General features: G+C 46.3%; 1 protein-coding gene across 4 annotated transcripts; it reads right to left on the reverse strand.

Moving 5' to 3' along the window:
* Ddo (D-aspartate oxidase) lies at positions 1-24,764 on the reverse strand. Of its 4 annotated transcripts, XM_028769011.1 has the most exons (6): positions 23,544-23,601; positions 23,098-23,272; positions 21,772-21,880; positions 16,954-17,130; positions 4,684-4,904; positions 544-683 (listed from the first exon to the last, which is right to left on the reverse strand). In XM_028769011.1, exons 1-6 carry the CDS (start codon positions 23,571-23,573, stop codon positions 568-570), a joined length of 828 nt encoding a protein of 275 aa, XP_028624844.1. In that variant the 5' UTR covers positions 23,574-23,601; the 3' UTR covers positions 544-567. The 4 variants fall into 4 exon arrangements, with proteins under 4 accessions (XP_028624845.1, XP_028624844.1, XP_028624842.1 ...); XM_028769012.1 differs by lacking the exon at positions 4,684-4,904 and having other exon boundaries at positions 1-683; XM_028769009.1 differs by lacking the exon at positions 544-683 and having other exon boundaries at positions 2,438-4,904.
* Between the last annotated feature and the right edge of the window lie 551 nt (positions 24,765-25,315).

Consider the following 25,315-nt stretch of genomic DNA (forward strand, 5'->3'; position numbering starts at 1 on the left):
TTTGAGTGACAAGTGCTTTTATCCACTGAGCCATTTTGCTGACCAGAGATGATGAACTGACTCTGAAGACAGACTTCAGACTGAATTCTGAAATGTGGCATGAGCCAGCCAGTGCAGGCCTGGATGGATGGAAGGAAGGTAAGGAAGCATGGATCTCTTCTCTACCCTAACTGGGCTGTCTCCTGGCCTCAGACTTCAGCACTCCCGGCCTTCACACCGAGACTGGAGCTGCCCCGGTCTCACGCTTCAGATCTGGACTGGAGCTGAACCACTGGAGCGTTCCTGGATGGAGGTGGAGCGTTCCATCATCTGCAAAATGGAGATCTTACAGACATCTGTTCAGTCCCCATGCTCACGTGATCTGACCTGCCCCTTGTGATAAATCTCTATATAGCTATATCTTGGCTTTAATTCTCTGAATAATGCTGACTAATACACTAGCCAAAAGAAAAGTGAGGGCTAGCTCTTCAGTGCTCGTGTGGGAGTCGGCCTGAATCCCTTGAATTTGGCAGGTACTCAAAGGAGGCAGAGGAGTCGGAAAGCTTTGGAATGAAAAGGCAGAAGGCGTCAGTAATGTCCTGATTGGAGACCTTCCTTCCACATGGAGAACAGCAAGCAGGTCCACGAAGGCAAGCCACCCTCTGTCACTGGACGGCAGTTCATATTTTGATTCTTGGGTTGATCTAAAGTTAGAAGGAGAAACAAAATTAAGGGAGATCTTGGTTATCAATCATGCCCTGAGTGTTTTGCATCGATCCTTACAGAAGTGATTGTTCAGGTTTCTAGAGTGAAGCCCTGCAAGCCTGACACACAGCAGGCTGCTGGCCTGTGCTGCATCTTGTAGGTAAGGAGATAGCTTCCTGGTCAGAGAGCTGCAGGCCATGGCTCAGGGCTCTATTGTCTTACTCGCAGGTTGTTGTTGTTGTCCGTGTGTGTATTCTGTCGCTCATCTTTCAGACAGGCAGCTGTCTGTCAGCAGCTAACCTCTAGCTGGCGATGTAATTTCCAGCATTTCTTGAGAGCCATTATGGGAGACCACTAATTCTCATAGGCCACCTTATCCAAACAGAGTGCATGAGGAGGTACTGCTGAAGCCAGCACACTCTGCTAGCTCTGCGACATGGCGACAAGGGAGAAAGGGAAGGCAAGGGTTAGAGCAGCAGCAAGAGTTCTAAGGGAAAAAGAGGCAGTGCCCTGATACCCAGCCAAGGCTCAGAGCCCAGTGGACAGCTCTAAACACATACTAATGCCGGAGCACCTCCCCCTCCCCCAGCCCCACTCATGTCTTAAAGATTCTGCTGTAACAGAGCAAGGCTAAGCATCAGGAACCCCACCCCCAACTCCCCATGTCATTTTAAGATGCAGCCCAGATCAGCAGCTCATGACCAACGTGAATAATATCCTTTGAGAAATACCAAGGAAGCCCTTAGCAATTAGTGGCAGTGAGATGGGGCAGGTAGCCAGGGAGCCTCGGAGCTCCCAGTCCTACAGCATGCAGCTTTAGAGATATAAAAAGGGTGTGAGGCTAAGCCGGAATGGCAAACAGGGAAAGGTCGTGGAGCGTAGGAGACACAAGACGCAAAATGCGGAGGCCGAGGCATCGACGGGGTGCGGGGTGCGGGAACCGGATGAGGGCGCTTAAAACACAAGCCACGTGGGGTCCCAGCACTGAGAGGGCTGTAGACCCAGGTCCCCACCCCTAGCCAAGGTGCCATTTACAACTGACACCTGACGCCAAAGGAAAGTCAGTTTTCTGCATTGGAGTGGCACTGGGCGTGTCAACCACACTCCACGGCAAGCCAAGGCGTAGCTGGCCAACGCAAAACGAATTCCACGGCTTGGAGTTTTGCTTGGGTTACTTTTTTTTAAAAATGGGATTTTTGTTTTCGTCCATTTCTTTTAGTATTTTCTTGTTTTGTTGGGGGTTTGGGGGTTAAATTTTTTCATTTTTGAGTTCTTGTGGGTGTTTTGTTTCTTAAGAGAGAGCATAAAGGTGTGTGGGGAGGAAAGTGAGGAGAGTCTGGGGATGCCTGGGGGAGGGGAAACATGATCAAATAGAATGTATGAAAAAAAAATGTGAATGCCCGGGTGAAGGACAGGACTCCCGCTGTGCTGAGCCGCACCCTTCATTTTTGTTTTTAACCAACAAAAGGTTATCTTGTCATCTTAAAACACCAGTTTTTCGTGCTACATTTCCCATGTGATACGCATGTTCTCGAAGTAAGCACATGCATTTCTTGCCTACTTGAAATGGAATCCGGAAGAGTTGGATTTTGGCCATAGAAACTCAAGTCTCCACATCAAAAAGAAAAAGGAGGAAGAGGACAAGGAGGAAGAAAAAGAGAAGGAGGAAGAGGAGGAAGAGGAGGAGGAGGAGGAGGAGGAGGAGGAGGAGGAGGAGGAGGAGGAGAGAAAAAAAAACCTCATACACGCCACACACTTCCTTATCTACTTTTTATTTCTTATCATTTCTAAATTTTCAAAGGCTCTGGTTTACTTGAGATTTATACAACACCACCCCCTGGTGGAAATTAATAGAAATGAGCCTGCTTGATTTAGCAAGAATTTTAGTAGTCCGTTAAACATTGTTTTGTCTGAAGCCCCAGCCCAGGGCTCTCTTCAAACAAAATCACACACAAAACCTCAACAAAAAAGCAAAGGCAAACTTCTCACCCATACGTTTAAAAATATTTTTAAAGATTTATTTGAGTGTGTGTGTGTGTGTGTGTGTGTGTGTGTGTGTATGTGTGTGTGTACCTCCAAAGGCCAGAAGAGGGTACTGGAAACCTTGAAGCTGTAGTAACAGGAGGTTGTAGGTACCTCACAGGCACTAGGAAACAAACTCTCTCCTCTGGAAGAGCAACAAGCAATCTTAACTGTTGAGCTGTCTCTCCAGCCCTGTCCCTGTGGTTTTGGCCAATCCCATACCTCCTAGGAGGCTCAAAACAGACTTTATTATTCACAAACAAAAAGTACCTCTCTCCAAAGTTTAATGACATCTCTGCCCCAGGATTGCTTTCCTCAACGAATAATCTTCCCCGGGGCCAAAAACCCTCCCGAGGTTCCACAGTGTACAAGGAGGTTAAGAGCTCTGAATAGACCTAAGTTAGGGGGCCAGGTTAGATTACTCAACTCAGCAATTCTCAGACTTTCATTATCCTCCCCAACACTGTTTGACATGAAGAACACTTTGTGTCGTATGCCATTTAAAGTTATTGTTCCGTCTCCATTAGCAAATTAGCTCCTTGGTTGCGTAGACGACTCCATCTTCAACAGTGTCCGTCCACTGCTCGGTCAGCGGTTCTGGGTCGTTTGTGGAAAGGGAGTATGTAGCCTCCGTGGTTGCTATGGTAAATCCCTATGGGCAGCCTGACAAGATGGGGGACTGCTTAAGAGAGTCCTAAAGCACGCCTTTGGGTGGGGCTGAAGGTGTTTCTAGATATGCATGACCTAATCGATGACTTAATCCTTGGAAAGATTCAAGAATTAAATGAACCATTGGGAGAAAGCAGAGGTATAGGAGGAGAGTTGTATGGGGGAGCAGATAACGGAATGAGTGCTTGGACCCCGTATCTCACCCCATCCGCCCCGGTTCCTCTTCACACTGCTTTCTTACAGACATGAGTTACCTTGTAGAACAGCTCTGTTCTACAAGGCCCTCCCTGGCGCGACGGGCAGCAACTATGAGCAAATTAATTCTTTAGGTTCTTTCTGTTGGGTGTTTGGTCCCAGAAACAACAAAACATGCAGTGACAGACACAAAGCTGCTCCAAAACCGGCACAGCCTTCGCAGGCAACTCCACCTCTGTCAGCTTCCATTGTTACCTGCTGGAGGAAGCGGCTGCCGCCTACGCTCAGGAGGAGGGTTGGGGGGTGTGTCAGCACTTCGTGGTCCTATCTAGTGAGATGATAACACGTCTTGGTTGGCTCTATGACCTGAGAGGATCGTGCACAGCTCGACGACAGACAGGGAATCAAGTATTTCCCACACATTAATCTCCTCTTATGTGCTTACGTGCCTCTGAGCCAAAGACACAAAAACCTCTATCGCTTACATCATTCATATAAACTAGTGTTCAATCCTCCCCACGTCTTACCCTATAGCACAAGTATTTTTAAATAGCACGTATTTTGACAAAAATGGAACTTTGTTCCCTGTGTCATTCCTGGCGAGCTTTCTAAGCCTACTGATACGCATTGCGTAATTTCTAATTTTGGAAGCAAAGAAGGTCAGACTCAACCTTCAAGCAGTGGGAAAGTTATGAGACCCGATTACGGGCCTTAAATTGTGCTTTGACCCATATCACCTGGATTATTTGCTGTCACTTGGTGTCAGCTACAGCTTTGACATGGAAGCTGGGGTCCTGAGGGTATGGATACATTCCATCACCAGCCTGGTGGCTTCCAGCGCGGAGCCCCAGTGCACTGAGATGCCCCCACTGCCATGGCCGTAGTTGTGGACCACAGGCAGCCTCTGGTCCCCCCGGACCAGGGTCTCCTTCTGCAGCCGAACACCGGGCCTGCTGGGACGCAGGCCCACTTTCTCTTTTATGTCACGGGCTCTGTGGAGGGAAGGCTCGAGAGCGCAGCAACGAGAAAAAATCTCTCTGCTGAGTTCTGCATCTGGAGATAGATTCCAGTCTCCTTCCTGTCTAGTTCCTCCCAGGGTTACATAGGACGTACCAGGGTAAACGTAAGTCAGTCCGCCCCCGTCTCGGATGAAATGCTTCACCCAGGGGGCCTGCGCCTGGAGCACTTGACCCCTTACCGGGGAAATCAAGGGGTCTCCTACAAGGCGTCGGCTTCCCAGGCCTGAGCAATTGACGACGATATCAAAAGATGGCTGCAGCTCCCACAGGTCTTCTATTCTCCTGGTGAGCAGCAGACCTCCGCTTCCCTTTATCCTGGGAAAGAGACACTGGAGTGAGCCTTGGCAGCCACCTGCTCACCCACTTCCCAGAAATGAAGGGCAACTGGAACAACAGGCTTTGAAGGCTCCCCGCGGTCGCGTCACGGTCTGGCTCCGTGCTTGGCCAATGGAGACTCCTATGGTGAATCTTTGGGAATCCAAAACAGAGAAAATCATGTCTTGCTCCAATAACATTCCACAGAGTTCCTAGTTATCTAGATGCAAAACAAATGCCAAATTGATCTGCGCTTTAGACACCCAAGCGTTCCTTGTTCAGCTACTACCCGCCCCTGCTCTGTATCACATGCTGTTCATTCTTGCCTGTGACTTTGTATTAGTCAGCTCTCTCTACTAGATGGTTGCTCCGTGCTCTCTCTCTCTGTCTCTCTGTCTCTGTGTCTCTATCTCTCTGTGTCTCTGTGTCTCTGTCTCTATCTCTGTCACACACACACACATGCTCAGTCACAGGGTAAGAGGGATGTTCTCACAAAAGGAACAATATATAGAGCTGATGGAATAACGGCTGCTTATTGTTGGACCAAATGAGAAAGAATGGCCTAGCAAGCCTTGTAATCACTGTTGAATTGTAGGATAATACACACAGCATAAAACCTAACCACAGGGGCCATGTTTAAGTATACAGCTCAGTGGGCCTACGCTCATTCGTGTCGTTGTGTGACCCTTATCACCACCCGTCCCAGGGACTCTTTTCATATTGAATGTGGAAATTCTGTAGCCATTAAAAAAAAAAATAACCCCGGTAATCTTGTCATCATAATCTTAATCCCCTGTAATCCTATAATCTTATTCCTGGTTCCTCATAGGATACAGGGGATTTAATATCAGACTCTTGGCAGTTCTGTTCAGCAGATGCAGGCTGGTGATCTAGGAGCAAAACGTTGCTAAGAGAAACAAAAACGTAGTAAGACACAGTGCTCTTTCTCGGGGGCGGGAGAAAGAACTGGGAGAGAGTGTAGCTAGCTGAAAGAGTGAAGTGTTAACATACAGATATGTACACGTGCACACACACACACACACACACACACACACACACAAGCACGCACAGTCAGTTCCATCTCTGGATAACTCTGACAAATAGACTGGTACCACAGAGACATCTGTCTCCCTGTCTGCTGTCACTCAAGCGAGAACACAGGGACAACATGACTGACAGCACGAACAGAGGTTTGGATGCCTGTACCCTCCCTGCCTCTGAGACAGCAGAGGTGCCTGTGCCAGTTCTCAGCACACCCCTCTTCCATTCCAGATGAATAAAGGCTTCACAAGAAAGAAAACACAAGAAACACCAGAACCTCCCAGACACAGCAGCATATAAGACGTGGCTAGAAATGGCATGGTTTTGTGGCTGATTTCAACTCTACAAGAAAAGATTCTGACTTTCCATGCCCACTTGCTAGCTGGGAAGTTCAACTCTGACTTGCATTGAGGTCTGGGGGAACTGGCCTTCCGACACCAGCCCCATTTCTAGAAAGCACCACAAATAGAGGAGAGTACAGGAGAGCATTGATATTCCCCACAGACTGAAAGCTGCCTTCTCCGAAGCTCTGCCGAGGATGGCTGGTGATCAGTCCATCGATCGCCACATTCCTTCCATGGTGGGGACCATTTCACCACTGAACAATTTGAAGGGCCGCTGTAAACCTCTTGATTTGAGTCGTGTATTAAATACTAAATATTTACAGAAGGCCCAGCTATGCTAAGCCTTCAAGCCCGGAGTGTACTTTCTTTCCATTCAGTACGAGAGGCAATTTCAGGCACTAATGTTCGCCCTATGCATCCTTGCTTGTTATTCAGAAAACCAGTGGAAGGCTATGGCATTTACCTGAGACAGGAAAATCAAAGAGCTTGGCACGCATCCATGGGGTCACAAATAACCATGAAAAGTTTCAGTGTGGTGGAATGATTAATATGCGTGAGAATAGAACCTCTCATTTCATGGACTTAAGTTTCTGCTCTCTCCATGCAACAGTTTGGAAGCCAAGATCATGTTTGCTGGATGTACACTAACGGACTGTCTTTACAGGTGAAGCCGTTCTCTCAGGCGGAACATGGCCACAGAAAGAGGAGAGAGTTGGTGCTTTGCGGTGACTCTAACCAGCACACTGTTTTGTGGTGTTTACGACAGTAAGCACCAGCGCCACAGAAACAAGGAATGGAAAAAGTGTAAGAGCCAGAAGGTGGGGAGGAGGGCGGGGGGGCGGGGCAGGGGCGGGGCGGGGCGGGGGTGGGGAGGGGCGGGAAGAGGCGGAGCAGAGGCGGGGACAGGGCGGGGCGAGGGGGAAGGTCTTCTGGACATTGTCATACAGCCACGAACCAGCAGCTGCTATAGTGACAGCACACAGAGCCCATCAACGCTTCATCACGGATCGGGAGGGGCTCAGGAGGCCCCGCCCTTCCCTGGCAGCTTCTGGAGGAGGAGGTGTTGTTTATTTCAGTGAGGTACCCACTGATAATTTGCCCATGCTCTAGTAATAACCACCCCCCCAACACACACACACGTTTTAAACTCAGTGGGTCACAAAAAGGAAAAAAAGTACACAAAAGTAGGTCAGGAGCTATTGGAAGAAAGGGGAGCTGCTTGCTCTTGTTCTGTTCTGTTCCGTTCCATTCTGTTTTGTTTTGTCAGCTTGATAAAAGCTAGAGGTATTCTCCAGAAAAGAAGGAACCCTTAACTGAGAAAATGCCTCCATCAGATTGGCCAGTAGGCAGGTCCGTAGGGCATTTTCTTGAGTGGTGATTGAGATAGGTGGTGCCATCCCTGGGCAGGTGGTCCTAGGTTATTTAAGAAAGCAGAATAAGTGTGGTGGTTTGAATCAAAATGGCCCCCATAGCCTCATAGGGAGTGGCATGATTAGGAGGTTTGGCCTTGTCTTCCGGTCTTCACTGGTGCACAGAGCAAACCTGGAGCATCAACTCTGCACCCAATCCCACAAAACCCAGAGGAGGCTGGACTCCTAGGAGCTCTAACATGTCCAGGGTCATAGGTATATAATACGGGGATGAGGGCATGTTTGTGTTTTTCTTTCTTCTGCAGAATGCTAAAGGAGCATGGTGGCTGCCAGGGAGATTGGTATGACATGCCGATGCTGGGACAAAGGATGATGCTGACCTGTGAGCTCGCTGAGTGCCCTGACAATGGTGACTGGGGAGCTGTATTGGACATATGTTCCTGATCCACCTTTGCTTGCCTATATCCCAGATGGGACAAGCTCCCTTGCCTCAAGTTTTTAGACCTTGTGGGATAGAGAATCAAAAAGAAAAGTTATAACGACTCTTGTATTTTTCTTAAATGTAACCAGTTTTTCAGACTCAATCATGTACTGGTCTAGAAATCAATCCAATATTGGATATAACAGTCTTCATTTGGAAGGCTGGTTCTGGACATTTTCAGAGACACATTTGGAAGTTAGCTGCAGTTCTCTATGATATTATATAGCAAGAGATAAAGCTGGGGTAGGATCTGGATTTCAAACAAGTGTTAGTACATGTGTTAAGGCTCTTTAAATTGTCGAGTTAAAATTACTTTTGTTTCTTCTACAGTATTTATTGTAAGTTGCATTGATTGTACTCTTTCTAATTGTGTTAGTGTGTTGAAACCTGGCACATCTGTTACAGGGGTCTAACAACCAGCTTTTGTCTTATTGCCCTGAGTATTACAGAACCTTGGTTTTCTGGGGGGAAAAAAAGCTTGCAAGTACTGGAAGAAGTGAGTTAGGCTTCAAGCAGAAGCAAGAGGGTAGTGGGCTTGATTATTGCTGGTATAACAGCTTTAATTACATTAATTGCTAGCACCACTGCTTCTGCAATTGCTTTGACACAAGAAGTTAAGACAGCTAATTTGTTAATCAATTAGCAAAAAAAATGTTACTAATGTGTTGAGTATACAAGAGGATTTAGATTAACATTGGAAGAACAGATTGATGTTCTTTATCCTATTCAAATTATTGGAAGGAGGTTCAGGGTTTAAGAGTTAAGGGACATCTCGAGGGTCATACCAAATACCAGTGAAGTTGTGTTACTTCTAAAATTTACAATGATAGTCACTATAATTAGGAAAAAGTTTAAAGATACTTGCAGGGTATTTGGCATAATTCTAACACCTCTCTGGATGTTTTAACTTTGCATAGTGAGATTATTAATTTAAAGAATGCTGCTCTGTTGAGCTTTGATGCTGCAGATAATGCCGATAAAATTATCCATGGCCTGAGGTCAGTATTTCCATTTTGGTTAAGTGTCAAGAATGGCATATATACGGGGCTGGAGAGATGGCTCAGTGGTTAAGAGCGCTGACTGTACTTCCAGAGGTCCTGAGTTCAAATCCCAGCAACCACATGGTGGCTCACAACCATCTGTAATGAGATCTGATGCCCTCTTCTGGTGTGTCTGAAGATAGCTACAGTGTATTCATACGTAATAAATAAATAAATCTTTAAAAAAAAAAAAAAGAATGGCATATATAGCTTGATCACGCTAGCCCTTTTTGTCCTGGGAATACTTTTATTCCTGTCCATCGTGTGAAAGTTTGTCTTTAACAACATCAACATGTTGGCAGCCAAAGTACATGACTTTAAACTGAAGATGGACCCCCAGACAGAGTTACTAATTTAACAGACTGGCAAGCCAAGGACGGGTAAGATTCTGCACAGAGCCTTACCAACCTAAGACATAAATGCATTGCTTTTGATAATGCATATTCCACTATGGGTAAGGAAGGCATTCTTGTCAGAATGACCTAAAACAGGCTCAGTATTATTTATGCAATTAAAAAGGGGGAAACGTAGAGAGCTTTTGGGGCTGCTTGGCAGGAATCTGACATTGGCCAAGGACAAGGAAATGGGCTTCAGGCAGGAATCTAAATCTTAGGCTAGAACAAAGAAATAATTTCAGGCAGGAATATAAATCTTAGGCTAGAACAATGAAGTAGGCTTCAGGCATGAAGATGACTTTGGGCTAGGACAGGGAAGTAGCCTCAGATATTTTGGTCATCCTGATAAGCCTTTAGAAATAGTGATTACAGGAATTTGTTTATTGCTTTGCTTGTTCTGACTATCTGTGCTTATTGTCTTACTTGTTCCTTGACTATTTGTATCTGTTGTATTGCTAGTTCCTGAACCTAAAACTGACCTTAATATTTGCATTTAATTAAAATCGTATAAAAGCAAAAAGGAGGAGAGAGATGGGATGGGGGCTTATGGGGGGGCAGATGGGGAAAGAGGATAACATCTGAAATATAAATAAATAAAATATCCAAAAAAAGGGGGGGGGAGGTTTGGCTTTGTTGGAGTAGGTATGGCTTTGTTGGAGGAAGTGTGTCACTAGGGGAGAATGGACCAGAAGCTCAAGCCTGGCCAATGTCTCATTGTCACTTCCTGTCACTGGTAGATCCAGGTATAGAGTTCTCAGCTCCTTCTCCAGCACCATGCCTGCACACTGCCATGCTTTCTGCCATGATGATAATGAACTAACCCCCTGGACTGTAAGCCAACCCCAACTAAGTGTTTTCCTTTATAAGAGCTGCTATGGTCATTGTGTCTCTTCACAGCAATAAAACCCTAAGTAAGACACTAAGCAAGCCATGCAGAGCAATCCAGTAAGCAGCACCCATCCATGGCCATCCTCTGCATCAGCTCCTGCCTTGAGTCCTGACTTTCCTTCATGATAGACTGTGATCAGAACATACAAGCCAAGGAAGCCCTTTCCTGCCCACGTGACTTTGGCTATATTTTCTCACAGCAGCAGAACGCAAACCAGGACAAAGGGTTTGAACAGAGGCAGAGGCATGAGAGAGGGTAATGAGAACTGAAAGCAACTGAAAGTCCTTATATGCATGGCACTGTCAAAGACTAAAAGCAGACAAGCACCCGGAACACACTTAGGGAGCGAGCCGTCTACCCCTCACTATCCCTGCAACCTTGAGTTGAGAGAGGAGCCTCGCTAAACACCTCTTGACGTATTGCTTAGAGACCACCGCATCAGCTCATTGTGAAACTGAAAGGAGCCGGTACCTGGAGCAGGCCTGACATCCGGCAAGTCAAACCACAGCTGCTGCAGCTGTTTTCCTAGAAAAACAAGAAGGGTCAAGGGTCAAAGGTCAAGGGTCAAGGCCATAGTTTGTGAGGTCTGCCTCACACCCTATTTAACTACGACCATTTACTGTTTAAAGGCTTTACCTGGTTGCCCTTTTCAAACTTGGCTATGTTTTTGTTTTTCTTTGATAGGCTGTGGGTTCTGAGTGCTAGTCTTTGAACATTCTGTCCTGTGCGCCATCGTTCGAATCAGACTTCAGGTTTTTTTTTTTTTTAATTCAGGGAAATAAGTGGACTTCTCAGCCTTAAGGTTCATGTAATTTTCTTAAATTCACTGAATTTGTTTCCTTAACCATAGCCCAGGGATGAGCGAGTGCCCGGCTCAAAGAGTAGTTAGGTCTGTGAGAGAATTCAATAAACGCAAATGTTCTTTTCTATTTCAACAGCCCTCGCCGGGAGCTATGATAAGAGCCTGACACGTCACAGGAGAGGAGCCAAGGGAGCTTTCTGAAGGCCTGGCCAGGCTCGTTGTGCCGAGTCCCTTTTGGATTGGCTGGAAGAAACTTGCTGCCTATGTTCAGAGACAGATCAGCCAGGGCTGTTTAGAGACAGATCAGCTAGGGCTGTTTGATTGTGAGTGCATGGCGCTGCCCAGCCATCATTATATATTTCAGGGATATGGTTTGTATGTCCTCGGCCCAGGGACTGGAACTATTAGAAGGTGTGGCCTTGTTGGAGTAGGTGTGTCTCTGTGGGTGTGAGTTATAAGACCCTTACCCTAGCTGCCTGGATGTGAGTATTCTGCCAGCAGCCTTCAGATGAAGATGTAGAACTCTCAGTTCCTCCTGCACCATGCCTGCCTGGATGCTGCCATGCTCCTGCCTTGATGATAATGGACTGAACCTCTGAACCTGTAAGCCAGCCCCAATTAAATGCTGTCCTTATAAGAGCTGCCTTGGTCATGGTGTCTGTTCACAGCAGAAAAACCCTAACAAAGATTATCTCTATATCTATCTATCTATCTATCTATCTATCTATCTTTCTTTCTATCTTTCTTTCTTTCTATCATTCTATCTTTCTATCTATCTTTCTATCTATCTATCTATCTATCTATCTATCTATCTTTCTATCTTTCTATCTCTATCAAGAGCCTCACATCAGTGTAGAGAACAAAACTGTATCCAGAAGCCAGATATGAACTTAAATGACCAGGTGCCTAAAAGTTGCTTTTACAACTGAAAAGATATTTTTTAAGTTAGTTAAATAATATAACAGGAATACAAATAGTTAAGAATAATAGGTCAGCTAGCTCAATAACCCAAGGCCGTTACAAGAGATACAGAGCAGAGAAACACAGGTCAATTGAGTGTTCCGGAATCTGTTCCCGTGGTGTCTGACTTAGCCTCCTCTGGAAAAACTCCCACCAGAGGTCCCAAGGACTTGTAAATTAGATTCAGCCAGATGGTCTGTTGGCTCAGATAAGCATTCACACTGGGTCCCAAGGCCACAGGGACCAGAGAATGTTCTCGTGAGATTTGTCAAACCTCTGCCTGAGATCTGCTTACACACATTATAAACATTTATAACAACCAATTGTGTGTGATTACCCACAACCCTCTCCCTCCCCCCAGCCTTTGTCTATAAAAACCCTAAACCGTTAGATCTCAGGGCCGAATCCCCTGTCTCCTACGTGAGATACGTTTCAGTCCGTAGCTTCGTTTATTAAACCTGACTCATGTTATTACAGCAAGAGGTCTCTGGAGTGTCTTTGGGGGTCGCGTCCCTCATGAGTCCCCCCTTGGAGGGGTCTTTCACAACCATATAAAGCTGCTATTACAGAAGTTGGGGGACCAACCAGGGCTGTAAAAACAATCGCTTTCCTCTAGGGCTTCCGGCCACTGAACGAGACCCCATCCTGCAGAGGGAGCACACCAAGGCCTGAGGATCCGTGAGGAAAAGGGAGCTGTATTGACTCAGGGCACTGAGGCAGAAGGAGGGCTCTGCTGGAGAAACACTGCAGTGGACTGGCAGGAGTGCGCAGACAGCTTTGGGTGGGAGAGCAGGGCAGGGCGGAGGGAAGAGCTCAGTGCAGAGGCAAGCTGATCCCACAGAGCTGCCCGACCATGCCCTGGGACCAACCTACGAGACACATTCTAATCTTTAAATAGGAACTTGATGAAGAGAAAAGGAAGAACAGTCGACATCTTTAAATCATTTCAGTTTTAAGTGGGTTCTAAGCTGGCAAGCATTCCTTTGAGATAGACTATACCTTACTTTGAGAATGTTACCCAAGTAGCCATCTGCATTGATGAGCTATAAGGGGAAAACTCCTTTTGCAGATGAAGTCAATGCTGGAGACAAGATGAAAGACTTGGGGTTGTGTCTCTACAGACTACATGCCTGGGAAACTTCTGTGGCTAGAGGAGAGGAAGGAGGCTGGTACCCTGCCCATGCCCAGCCGGCTTCTCAGGCATTGCTGTATCCTGCCTCAGAGGGTGAGAGCGTCCATCCCAGTGGAGTGGAGGAGGCTGGAGGCAAAGCAGGGCTCCCTGGAATTGCGATTCAGATCTGAATGTGGAATGAACCCCGGTAGGAACGAAGATAATCTAGATACGCTTGTCCCCTTGCTTTAGCATTCAGACTGCTGAAAACATACCCCCCCCCAAAAATTAAATTTTCCCAGGAATCTCATGCTGGAGGAGGAAGGCTGAAACCCTGACTGTGTTAGACAGAGGGGGAGTGTCTCCTGGAAAGAGATTTAGACAGTTTGTTAGACCACATGCAGAAAAGACTGCAGCTGGACACAGTGTGGTACCCAGACCACATTCTGACCAGAGCTGTTAGGTTACACATACCTCTGGCCCTCTCTCTGAACCCAGATCTAATTTTAGCACCCTGAAGATGGATCTGGTTCTGGAGGGTGGACTAGACCTCTTTGTTTTTGTCTGACTGAATAGCGCTCCTTTCTGTTGGTTTGTTGGTTTGTTTGTCCTGCTTTGCTTTTCACTGTTACCTGTGCGTTTAATTGGCTTATGGAGGATGGGGTCAAACCTGGCTTGTTAGGGTCCACTTGGTATCTGAAGGAGGACATCTCTCTTGGTATGGAGTTGGGTCTCCTCACCTGAGAATGAATAGAAGCGACCCTGGTGGGGGTCTCTAGAGTCAGTCAGACTGAGTTTTTAGTCACCATGGGAAAACAAGTTCAGAGTGGAGAGGTGAGAAACAGCCACACTGAGGGTGAAGAGAGGAAAGGATGGCTGGACTCAAGGACGATGGGCACTGGTGAGAGTCGTTTTAGGATTACTGCACGTGCATTGTTAGTCAGCTTTCAAGCTGACTCCCGGGTCTCAACCCAAAGAACAGCACCTTCTCATCCGAGGTCAAAAAACAACCACAACACAACAACACAAAAAAAACAGAAACAAAAAACAAATCATCTATGTTCTATGTTCAGTCAATTTGCTCAAAAACAAGAGGAAGAAGCCTAGTTTCAAGTCTGAGTTGGCAAGTCTTAAGTCTTAAAGGGAAACCTAGTTTCCTCATAGCAACACATCCTGTCGCCACACCTGACGTAGCTCCCAGACAAAGAGTTAGAGCTTTAAAATGTATTTTAGGTCGGCAAAGCCATCAGATGCATATGGTCTAATTCTGCCTTGTCGCTATCACTAACTCCCTCACGATGAGCTGCCTGCTACTGCACACCTCTGGGAGTGTCCACCCCAGCCCGGCCAACTCACTCCAAGCACACCAGGCATCGGGTACAAAGCAGCCTCCTGCCCCTCGGTCCCTCGGAGGTACATGGACATGGCCCAGGGGTTCTACAGGCAAATAGGTCTGAAGGGGAACAGTCATGCTCCCTTAGTCCGTAGAGGTGACGGTGAGGAAGGAGATCCAGCCAGGAAGACGCCTCTGAGCAGACGAAGGCCTTAATAAACCCACAGAGGCCGCTGCACCTGCATCCTGCATCTGTTCCTAAGCTTTACCACCAACACCAGGAAGAGCAGGCACCATCCTCTTTCCGCCTTTGACAGTGTCCTCTCAGTTCATCCTTGCTTTTACCCAGGAATAAAACAACAGTGAGCACATTCAACTGTGTCTGGGGCCTGTGTGGTCTCATACTCCTCTGACAGACACTGGAGGACAGAAGGTAGGATAGGGTGGCGATCCCTACGGGATGCTTCAGACGAGCTATGCTCCAGTAGGCCCAACGTGGGCTGCTGGGCCAGGGGAGCACAGGAATCTGCCCCACACACAAGAAAAGGGCCTTGCAAGCTGGTCAGACATAAAGCTGGGACAGCCTGTCGCCTAGGTGATGTGCAGTGTAGGTGTGTATTTCTACATAATCGAAGAAGTCACAGGTATCAGGCAGGTGGGAGAACCCAAAGACTCAAAACTCGGGGATTCAATGTCTGCCCAGAAAAGACAGCAGAGATGCCAACGGTGTGGGCAGGGAGGTCAGCCGTGCTATCTGTGTGGGCAGGGAGAAAGCCTGCATCCTGGAAAGGAATCAGATCGTCTAAATTATAGGCCTCCAGCGCTGATAGGAAACACCTTCTAGATGCCATTAAATGCAGGGTGACTCTGCTCCCTTCAGAATAATTTATTTAGGTAGGCTGCCTGGCAGGAGACTTACTGCCTCTGTGATTCATTTCCTGAGATGGCAAGAAAAAAAAATATCCAGCCAAGTGTGTGACTTGATATAAAATATTACCTGCATGGGTGATTAACCTCTGAGGGTTTTTGCATGTCGGTTGTTATAGGCATTATTGGGCAATGTTTGAGCAGGGGATGACCTTTGCTGGTTTTGGAAAAGAACGAACGACTTAAGTTATAATAATATGCTTGCCCTGGGTTGTTGTGATTTCCTAGCTAGCGCTGAGGCTGAAGCCACTGCTCCAATGCTCGCTGACAGGAATGTTCCCTTTTGAATCAGGACACAGAAGGCTGAGTGCTCACACTGTGGGGGAGAGGCGTAGGAGGCAACGGAACAGGCCCAAAGTGTAAGGAGCAGCAGGGATTGTGTGGGTGCCCATCTGAGTCTGCCTGGCCCACAGAGTGAGCCCCAGATGCCCAATTCCTTCATGGTGGCTCTGCCCCACCTCCTGCCAGCCTGAAGGTCTCCCTATGAGGAAGCCTGAAGGTCTGCTATGAGGCTCTGCCCTGTTCCACAATGCCTTTTACAAAAAGAAAAGGGGGCAGGTAACCCTTGCCATCTTATATCAGCCATCTGGCCAGACGCCAAACTCATTAGTTATATTTAAAAAAAAAAAAAAGAAAACTAAATTTCAAAATACCTCCAGTCCAAAACATTTTAGATATGGGTTCTTCACACCACACCCAGATTTAGGGCCTGACAGTGCTTATGTTTTACAACCGCACCCACCCCCAACCCCCAACATCACGCAATGGCTAAGAAAATCATCAAGAGATTTATTGATGTGCCTCAAATGAAAACGCTCTTGCTGTGTACCCTAACAATCTAGACACAGGGCATGCTGAAACCGAGCCAAAACTGAACCGTCACAGGTTCAAGGTGTACATTCTAAGGAAGCAAGTACATACTTTTGAAAGGTTCTCAATTTAAATGTTCTCACTCATCACACATTAGCAACAATAACTAATGAAGCTATTTTTACTGAAGATGAGAAAAAGATTAAACAACAATTTATGATCAATATAAAATGTTTCCCATCCAAAGAACTAAAGCTCTGTATTATCTGAACGCCTCCATTTTCTGAGCTGAGGAAACTAAGATTTTAGTAACTGGCTTTGCTCTGCGGGAGTGGGGACGAATGAGGCACCAAGTTATCATGAGTGTGCTGCGGACTTAGTCCCTGTTTAGCAAACGCTCTCCAGATGCGTCCACAGACCCCTGGCCATTTGTGAGCAGCAAGAACGCACAAGAAAGTCCCAGAGAGTCTGCTGTGTGCTTTATGACGCTGTGCAATAAATTATCACATGACAAACAGGACAAAGCACAGAGACATTTCAACCAACCTTTTCTCCAACCACGGGAGGTAGGCAGAAGTCTCGCACTTCAGGGTTGTGAAAGCCTGCCCAAACACGTACTGAGGGAATCGCTTCAGCTCGGCCTCTGTCATCTTCCGAAATCCCAGCACGACGTCAGCCCAGAAAGGCACTTCTTCAGTGGGGACATTGCGAAATATCTGCCAACTGAAGCACCGGAAGTAGAAACTGCTCCTTACTGAAGCACCGGAAGTAGAAACTGCTCCTTACATTTTCAAAGTTGTGTGTTTTTCGTTAACTCCCTAAACTCTATTCATATACAACTCCCTAAAGTACTTTAAAACATTACTTCCTGTAAACACAAAGAGGGAGAGATGAATTCCTCCATTCTTTCGTGTTCTGATGAGTGAGTGGCTAGATTTCAGATGTTCACAACTGAAGGGGTCAGATGTTTGTAAAGTACTCGCAAGGCTGGAACTTTACTCGTGAGTAAATCCCACTAGCATTCAACAGGTCAGACGTTTAACCCCCAGCATGACAAAAAAACAAAAATAAATAGCATGTCTTTTTAAAAAATTTGCTTGCTAGGCCAGGCAGTGGTGGCCCACGCCTTGCGCTTAGGATGCAGAGGCAGGCAGATCTCTGTGAGTTCGAGACCAGCCTGGTCTACAGAACAAGCTCCAGAATAGCCAGGACTTCACAGAGAAACAAAACAAAAACAAAACTTTTTATTTTTTTCTGAAATGCTTTTTCCATGGTTTCCTCTATTTAAATGTGACTGTGTATTTTAGAGGAAAAGTTTTTAATGTTTTGCACAACCCTTCACATGAAGAAGAAAAGGGATACGTAGGAATCCAAAGGTTAGCCTTGATTTTGAACATATCTTAATTAGTAGGATTTTGTTTGTTTTTGAGACAGGATCTCACCATGAAACTTTGGCTGGCCTGAAACTCACAATATAGTTCAGGCTGGCCTTCAAATCATAGTGATCCTCCTGCCTCAGCCTCCTGAGTGCTGGGATTAAAGGCATGAATCACCAGACCTGGGTAATGGAGAGAAGCAGGCACGTGACTTAAGTCAAGTTCTAGGTCATAAAGTAAGGGGTCACCAAGAGGATCCTATGGAGGGGGCACTGGGGCCACAGCGCAGCCAGGGTAGAGGGCAACAGTACTATTAGTAGTTAACAAGCAGCTTGTAACACCGGATGAAAGCAGTCAGTACACTGCATGAAACTTTCAAAGAGCTAACAACAGCAACAACAACACTTTAGATTTAAAAAAAAAAAAATGGCCTGGAACAGACTGCCAGTAGCTGCTCCATGACTGGACTTGTTAAGTCCTGGGGTGTTCCTGTCAGCAATTGGTGACTGTCCCTGTTCTAAAGTAGCAAGATGCAATCTGGATGTTAAAGACATGGTTGCTGACATGCCAGAGTTAGTGTCTCTAAGTACACCAGTGTTAGCTCACAGCAGACCCTGAGAAGGAGGAAGTGCAGCTTGGGCCTTTTTCCTTGTCAATCTGCAAACCCTTCTGGGTTCGAGGTCCTTCTCCACAACTCTGGAGCAGACACTTCCCCTCCAGCAGACCCCAAGTCTAAAACGTGAATTATCTTGCCGGTGCTCATAAGAGCCCTCCTTGATCCCTACTTCCCCACACCACTGACTTTTTTTTTTTTTTTTGAGACAGTGTCTCCCTATGTAGCTATGGTTGTCCTGGAACTCACTCTGTAGACCAGGCTGACCTCAAACTCACATATATCCCCCTGCCTCTACCTCTGGAGTTGCCACCATGGCCCAGTTTCACGATTAAAGCCCATCAAGTCTCCTCTTAGGCATTTTTCTAATCCGTCCGCTCTGTCTTCTCACTATCAATGTAGCCTACTATTTTCTCTCTTTCCCCTATATTGTCTCTCCACTCCAGATAAAAGGCCTTTGCAATGCAGATCTGAAGTTACCTCACCGTGTTCAATACCAAGGATTTACTTGAGTTCTTCAATACACCACAGTCACATGAGACAGGTCAGTGTGTGTGTTGTCCTCTCTACCTGGACCTGTCTCCTGTGAGCCTCTCTCTGTCCCTTCACCTGTATGAACTTACACTCATCTTGTGGGTCTCGTGGGAATCACGTTTCCTACACGGCTTCTGATGAATCTTTAAAGCAAGCATCTTCCCTATCTCTCCATAGCTCTCTGTACTCCAGCCTCTGGTCACTGGTGCTTCGTTTGTAACTAGTAAGATTTGGGACATTCCTCCATAGGCCAGAGACACTTGAGGACAGAACTGGGTCTGTCTTCTGCAAAACTCGCTTAACATGTATTTACTAAACATTTACTGTATGTGAAGTTCTTTATTGTCACCTCCCTAAGACCTAGAAGACCAGCTGCAGAGGGGGTTGCCAAAAGTCCCCTTGAAAGAATGAATTGAAGATTAAGGTCACATTGCAGATACACAGGACATTTGCAAAGCCTTAATTCTGAAAGTAAAGAATATATGAACATATCTGTTTTCTAAAAATTAGTTAGAAGCAATATTGATGAATTCCTATTGGTTTTGGAACAAGTTAAGGGTGACCACAACACAGGGAACGCCATGCTTCAATATGGCTCAATAACTAATGTTGGCGAGAGAGACTAGACTCTGCCATTGATAAAAAGAAGTCCATGCTTCGTGTTTAAGCAAAACCTGCCATTTTGGGGAGGGGCTTTGGAAAAGTAAGGATTTCGCCATCCATCCTGGTGGTGGTATGGTGAGGGAAGGCATGGAAGAAAGAGTAGAAATCCTTCTGATGCAACTATACACTTGATGTGCACACAAACTTAGAAGAGATGTCCTGGGGCCTGGCGTCAGATGGGAAGACTGGTACTCTTGCTTTCTTCTGTTTTTTTTTTTTTAAATGTTATTTGGTTTTTATATGTACATGTGTGCCTGCATATGTTTATGAATACTGTATGTAGGCAGACACACAGAGGCCAGAGGGGACACCAGAGCTCCTGGAACTGGAGCTGCAGGTGGTTGTGAGTAACAGTGTGGGTGCTGGGGACTGAACCCAGGTCCTCTATGAGAACAGAAAATCTCCTAACCACTGAGCCATCTCTCCAGCTCCAAGACTGGTACTTTTTAAATTGTCCTAATGTCACAAAGATAGAATTGTCCTTGAAAACATCCTTCTGCTCTTCAGAAGGCTGTGCTGGCACATAGGATAACATGGGTGACAAATGTCCTTTTTCATTTGATGACACTAAGACCTGAATTAAAGATGCTAGAACATTTAATAATCTCTGCCTAAGAGAATGTAGGATGAAATCATCAAGTTTTGAGTGCTGTCTGTGTTAGAAATGTTAAATTGAATATGTCATTAAACTTCACTTAATTATGCGTCTCCTCCCAATCAGATTTTTTTTAAAACATCAAATCATAATTTTTACTTATTCACACAGGAGTTATAAACACAAAAAGGCAGGACATAGGGAAGGGGATGACGCAGGAGCGTAGGTGTTCAGGAGGAGTACAGATATCTTCCAGAACAGAGTGTCAGCTGGGTGAAGGTTCAGGGGACAGGTCACTATGACTCTGCCTATGATTCACTTTTCCTTATCTAAGTTGGTACTATCTGTCAAGGCTACCTATCCACAAGGTCTATGACTACTCAGGCTGGTAAATTTCCACAAAAGCTGCCTGTTTACAATAGCTTATAGCCGCCGGGCGGTGGTGGCGCACGCCTTTAATCCCAGCACTTGGGAGGCAGAGGCAGGTGGATTTCTGAGTTCGAGAGTTTGAGACTAGCCTGGTCTACAGAGTGAGTTCCAGGACAGCCAAGGCTATACAGAGAAACCCTGTCTCGAAAAAACCAAACCAAAAAAAAAAAAAAAAAAACCCAATAGCGTATAGCAAAAAAAACCAATAGCTTATAGCCATCTGTTTCAGTGTTTTTCCACAGAGACCCAAGACTTTGTGTTAGCATGCATGTATGTCAGGCCTATTGCTGGTTTTAGGCCTATGGCTGATTTTAGGCCTTCAGTGTCCCAATCAGATATTAACAATCAAATAGAAACATACAGATCACCTCAGAAATGCTATTTTCCAAATGACACTTCGAGAGATAAATTTAGGACTGGAGATATAGCTCAATTGTAGAGGGCCTAGCATGTACAAGGCCCTAAGCTCAATGTCCAACACTATTCCTCCCCTGAAAAGCAACTTTAGTGATGGATGCACAAAACTTACTTTGGGGGCCATCTTGTTTTCTAATGATTCTCAAATAAATTAGACACTTCTCTGCCTAAGGCCTCTGCCCGTGCCTGTGTCCCATCACTTGGCTTTCCATCAGCTACGCCACCCTCCACACACCCACACTCAGGGTTTATTTGCCATTCAGGACTTTTGCTTGTTTTCTCCATATTTGCAAGCCACTTCACATTCCTTCAGTAAAATTATATATATATAAAATTTATACTCTATATAAATACATATACTATTTATAAGCATACATAATATAGTATAGATATATAATCTATTGTACATATATTATGTTATACATATATATTATATGTAAGTTATACATATACAGTATATTACACATATACAATGTATTATACACATATAATATATTATATTGTATATTATATAATGTACACTATTTTGTATATGTGTATATGTGTGACAAGAAATGGCAGTAGTTATTTATTGTTAAAAACAAAACAAAAATGAATAATTCCCCTAATTCTGTAAGCAGTATTTCTCAAGTTCTCAGAAGTCTTTTCTAAATCCTCCCTGAGGCTGGTAAATGTTCTGCTGACCTCTGCTCTCTGTGTTGTTTATGTCTACAACGACTGCAGATTCCTTTCCTTACCCAGACACCAGGTGAACACCCGCATCTGCAGCCTCTTCAGACTTGGCGATTTCAGAAAGATGCTGGAAGGTCTCTCTAAACCATCGCCTCTGCATGGGCACAGGAGTATCTGCAGGGTCGTGGAGAAAAGCAAAGCATGGTGTGAAGGAAGTGGTCATGACTGTGACTTCTGCCACGAGCGTAGTCAGGGAGGAGCATTTCGACAGAATTCCCAGAATTTTGAATGTTGATATGTCTATCTGGCTCACTCCTGTAATGATCTACTGAGGGAGTGGAAACAGGCTCGGCAAGGCAAAGGATGTAGGGCCGGAAGCATTGGTACAGGCATAGTCCCAAATTGGCAATCTGAGAAAGACTGGGTGTGTGACTAGGAAACCCAGCCAGGCATATTTCTGGGACAATAGAAAGAACTGAGAGGCTCCTTCTAAGAGGGCTGGAAACACAGTAGGTGACAAGCAGGGACCCTAGGTCAATACGGATCAATTAGCAGCAAGACTTTTAAATAAAGCACTGGCTATAGAATCAATAAATATTTCTGTAATACTGACTAAGCATTGACATCAATAAAAAGTGTACCCATGTGAGTGCCACGGTCTCTTCCCAAATTGCAGATAGGCTGCTTGTTTAGAGATAAAGAAGAAATGATAGTTGTACTGCAGAATTGTGTTAGACCCCAGTGGACGGTCCTCCAATGGCCTATGTCAGTGTGGAGAGCTGATTTAATATGCATTCCCATATTCCTGCCCCGGAATCCTAAAAACAACAGACGAGTGGCAGAGAGCCACACGCTACAGCAATCATCCCCAAATAACAGTCCCAATTCAACTGTGGATTTGAGCAAGCATGGTGACCTAATTCATATTCAAGTGCTGGTCAAGCAAGACTGTCTTAGCCAGAGTGGCAGGAGTACTTGCAGATGCCGATGGAGGGCTGACTCTGTGCCAGGCACTGTTTTAAACTCTGTGATTAACTCATTTATTTAATCCTCACAAGAGCCTGATGCTAGACAGGCATGGAGCAGAAAATGTTTGGTCTGAATCATATCTAAGGAAGAAGTCCGGGGAATGAATCAAAGCCTTCATCTAATAACAGCAGAAAGAAACCGAATCTGATCCAGGAGACCAAGGCACTCAGTCACAGAGAGAGAGCAGGCCCCTGTGATTTGGCGGAACTCTCAAATGAAGTGCCTCCTTCAAAGATGACTGGTGGACACCAGACAATCTTCAGGATCACCCATGCTTATTGTAAGCAAAGGAACTCCGGGAAGCGGTCTCAAGAAAGGTGCCTGGTGTGAAATTAGCCTCTTACAAATACCCAGTCACTCACCTGGATACGTGTGAGGAATAAGCATCCCAGCGGCTACATTACTGGTGGTATCAGGAGTGAACCTGTCTGAGATGACAGTAATGGAGCATCCGGGGACCAGCTGGGAAATGCACACGGCGGTAGACAGCCCTATCACGCCAGCTCCGACGACCGCAATACACACCATGTCCGCGGCCTAAGAAGGAAAACTCAACTGAACCGCCTTGCTTAGGGCATTACTCTGCCCGGGTGGAGTCTGACCCTACAGTTCCTTCCTTCCGTCAGAAGCCTCTCTGATGCTTCCGTGGGTGCAGCAACCCTTTAAACTCTCCCTCCATAACTAACAGTGCTGACATCAAGGCCTCTCCACAGGCAGTCGCTACCAAAACAGAATCAGCATAGATTTGCCTGCTGTGCCCCAGCATTAATCACATGGCATTTGGGGGTAGAATTCTAGTCATGGTGACCTTGCCCGGACTTTTCCGCTGTAGGCACATCCTAGGGAGTGCTAGGGAGGTAAACCAGTCCTGGTGAGCAGCTGAGCTGTGACCTTTGCTCCGAGGACTCTGGGGAGCAGACACTGAGGTCATTTCTGGCTGCCTCGGATGATTTCACAACACGGAGGAATGGCCCGTGGTCTTTTAGCCTCTGTGCCCTCGTCTGAAGACGACACCAAATGAATTCTTCTTAGCTCCTTTAAGTGGTAGATGCCAGGCCATGAAGGCTGACTCCCAAATAGATCCCTTGTGGGAGGTTGTAGGGAAAATATAGGTACCAGGTGCCTGTGCCAGGCACCCCACGGCTGACACGTCGTGTGGAAGGTAGAGAGTGGCCGACTTCCGTGTCCTCCAACCTCTCCACAGAGGCAGCAGGAATCCCTTACTCCCTGCTGACTTGTGTGCTCCGTGCCCAACTCTCTCTCTCTGGCTCAGTGTTCCAGTTAGCCATTGCCATTCTTTGGGGGTAAAGGTCTAACACTCAGCCAGCTGTTTGGATTGTCGCCCTAGAAACCCGCCCCCCGGCACAAGCCCTTCCTGCACCGGGCAAGGTGGAGTCAGCCATGGCAGACACCATGAGGTCTGGCTATGGGTGGTTCTCTGCCTCCTCCCTAGGTCCACTCGACTCCCACTCCGTGAGCTTTGAAACCATTTGGGGAGGTTTAATGTGTGCTTTTCCTACTACTGAGCTGTGTGCGTTTCTCAGCAGGTGAGCTGAGATGTCAGACTGCCAGGGCTGAGGAAGACAAGAGAAGGGTCCCGCAGGAAACAGTCCAGGGGAGAAGGCTGGGAGAGGGAGGTCCAGCACGTGTTTCCAGAGGAAGGTAATAGAAGACAGAGAGCCATGCTCTTACTAGTCACCGTTCCGCAGTGCCTTTGCCGGCCCAGTAGCCTTTCTCCACAGCTCGAATAAGTTAACAGGAGAGTGAAAGCAATCGGTGGCTAAGAATAACCAGCTGCCAGTGGAGTGGAAAGAGAGCCAGAAACATTGGACGGATCCTGGTAAAGTGTGACCTGTCAATCTCTGGCCCCAATCCCACCAAGACACACCCCTAAAATCCCAGGATGCATACAGAACGACCCCTGAGCCAAAAGTGAGGATTCAAATACCTGTCTCTGAAAAGGCAGTCTCGTGTCCACCGGAGGCCCTGGCACCAACACTTGTTTTCCAGTGACCTGTTAGCCTGGTCTCCTAAGAGACAGGGAAAACAAAACTCCTTCCCATTGGGGAAATTATTAAGGACACTGTCTCTAAGCTTACACTCCATTGGTCGGTGCAACAGTGTCTGCCTCTGACTCCCCAGGAGAGAGGTGCATGTAAGCTCTGTGGAGTGACCTCTCTGCCAAGCCTGCAGGGCAAGTTTCGCCCTCCACTGTCTTTGTCTGGCTTCCAAGCACTTCAGCTTGCCACCAGCCTGGAATTTCTCCCGTTGATTTGTTTGTGTGGCAAATAAACCGGTGGTCTGTCTGACTTCCAGAAAGTCCCAGCTAAAACCAGACACCTGATTCCACATTGCACCGGTCAGAGTTGTTGATAACTGAGATGTCGGCTGGTGGCAGCTGGACAACTTATTCAGAGAGTAAGTTCGGATGGACCAAATATTTATAGAAGGAAGCCAGTATTTGCTGAGTGTCAACTGTGTGCAAAGCACTGATCATTTCAAAATCGTTTGTTTCTAAAGAAGCAATTGGATGCATCACAGTAGTGATAATAATATATTTTCAAGATTTGTTTTATAGTT

Source organism: Grammomys surdaster, unplaced genomic scaffold, assembly GCF_004785775.1.
Source record: "Grammomys surdaster isolate TR1022 unplaced genomic scaffold, NIH_TR_1.0 190, whole genome shotgun sequence".
Lineage (NCBI taxonomy): Eukaryota > Metazoa > Chordata > Mammalia > Rodentia > Muridae > Grammomys > Grammomys surdaster.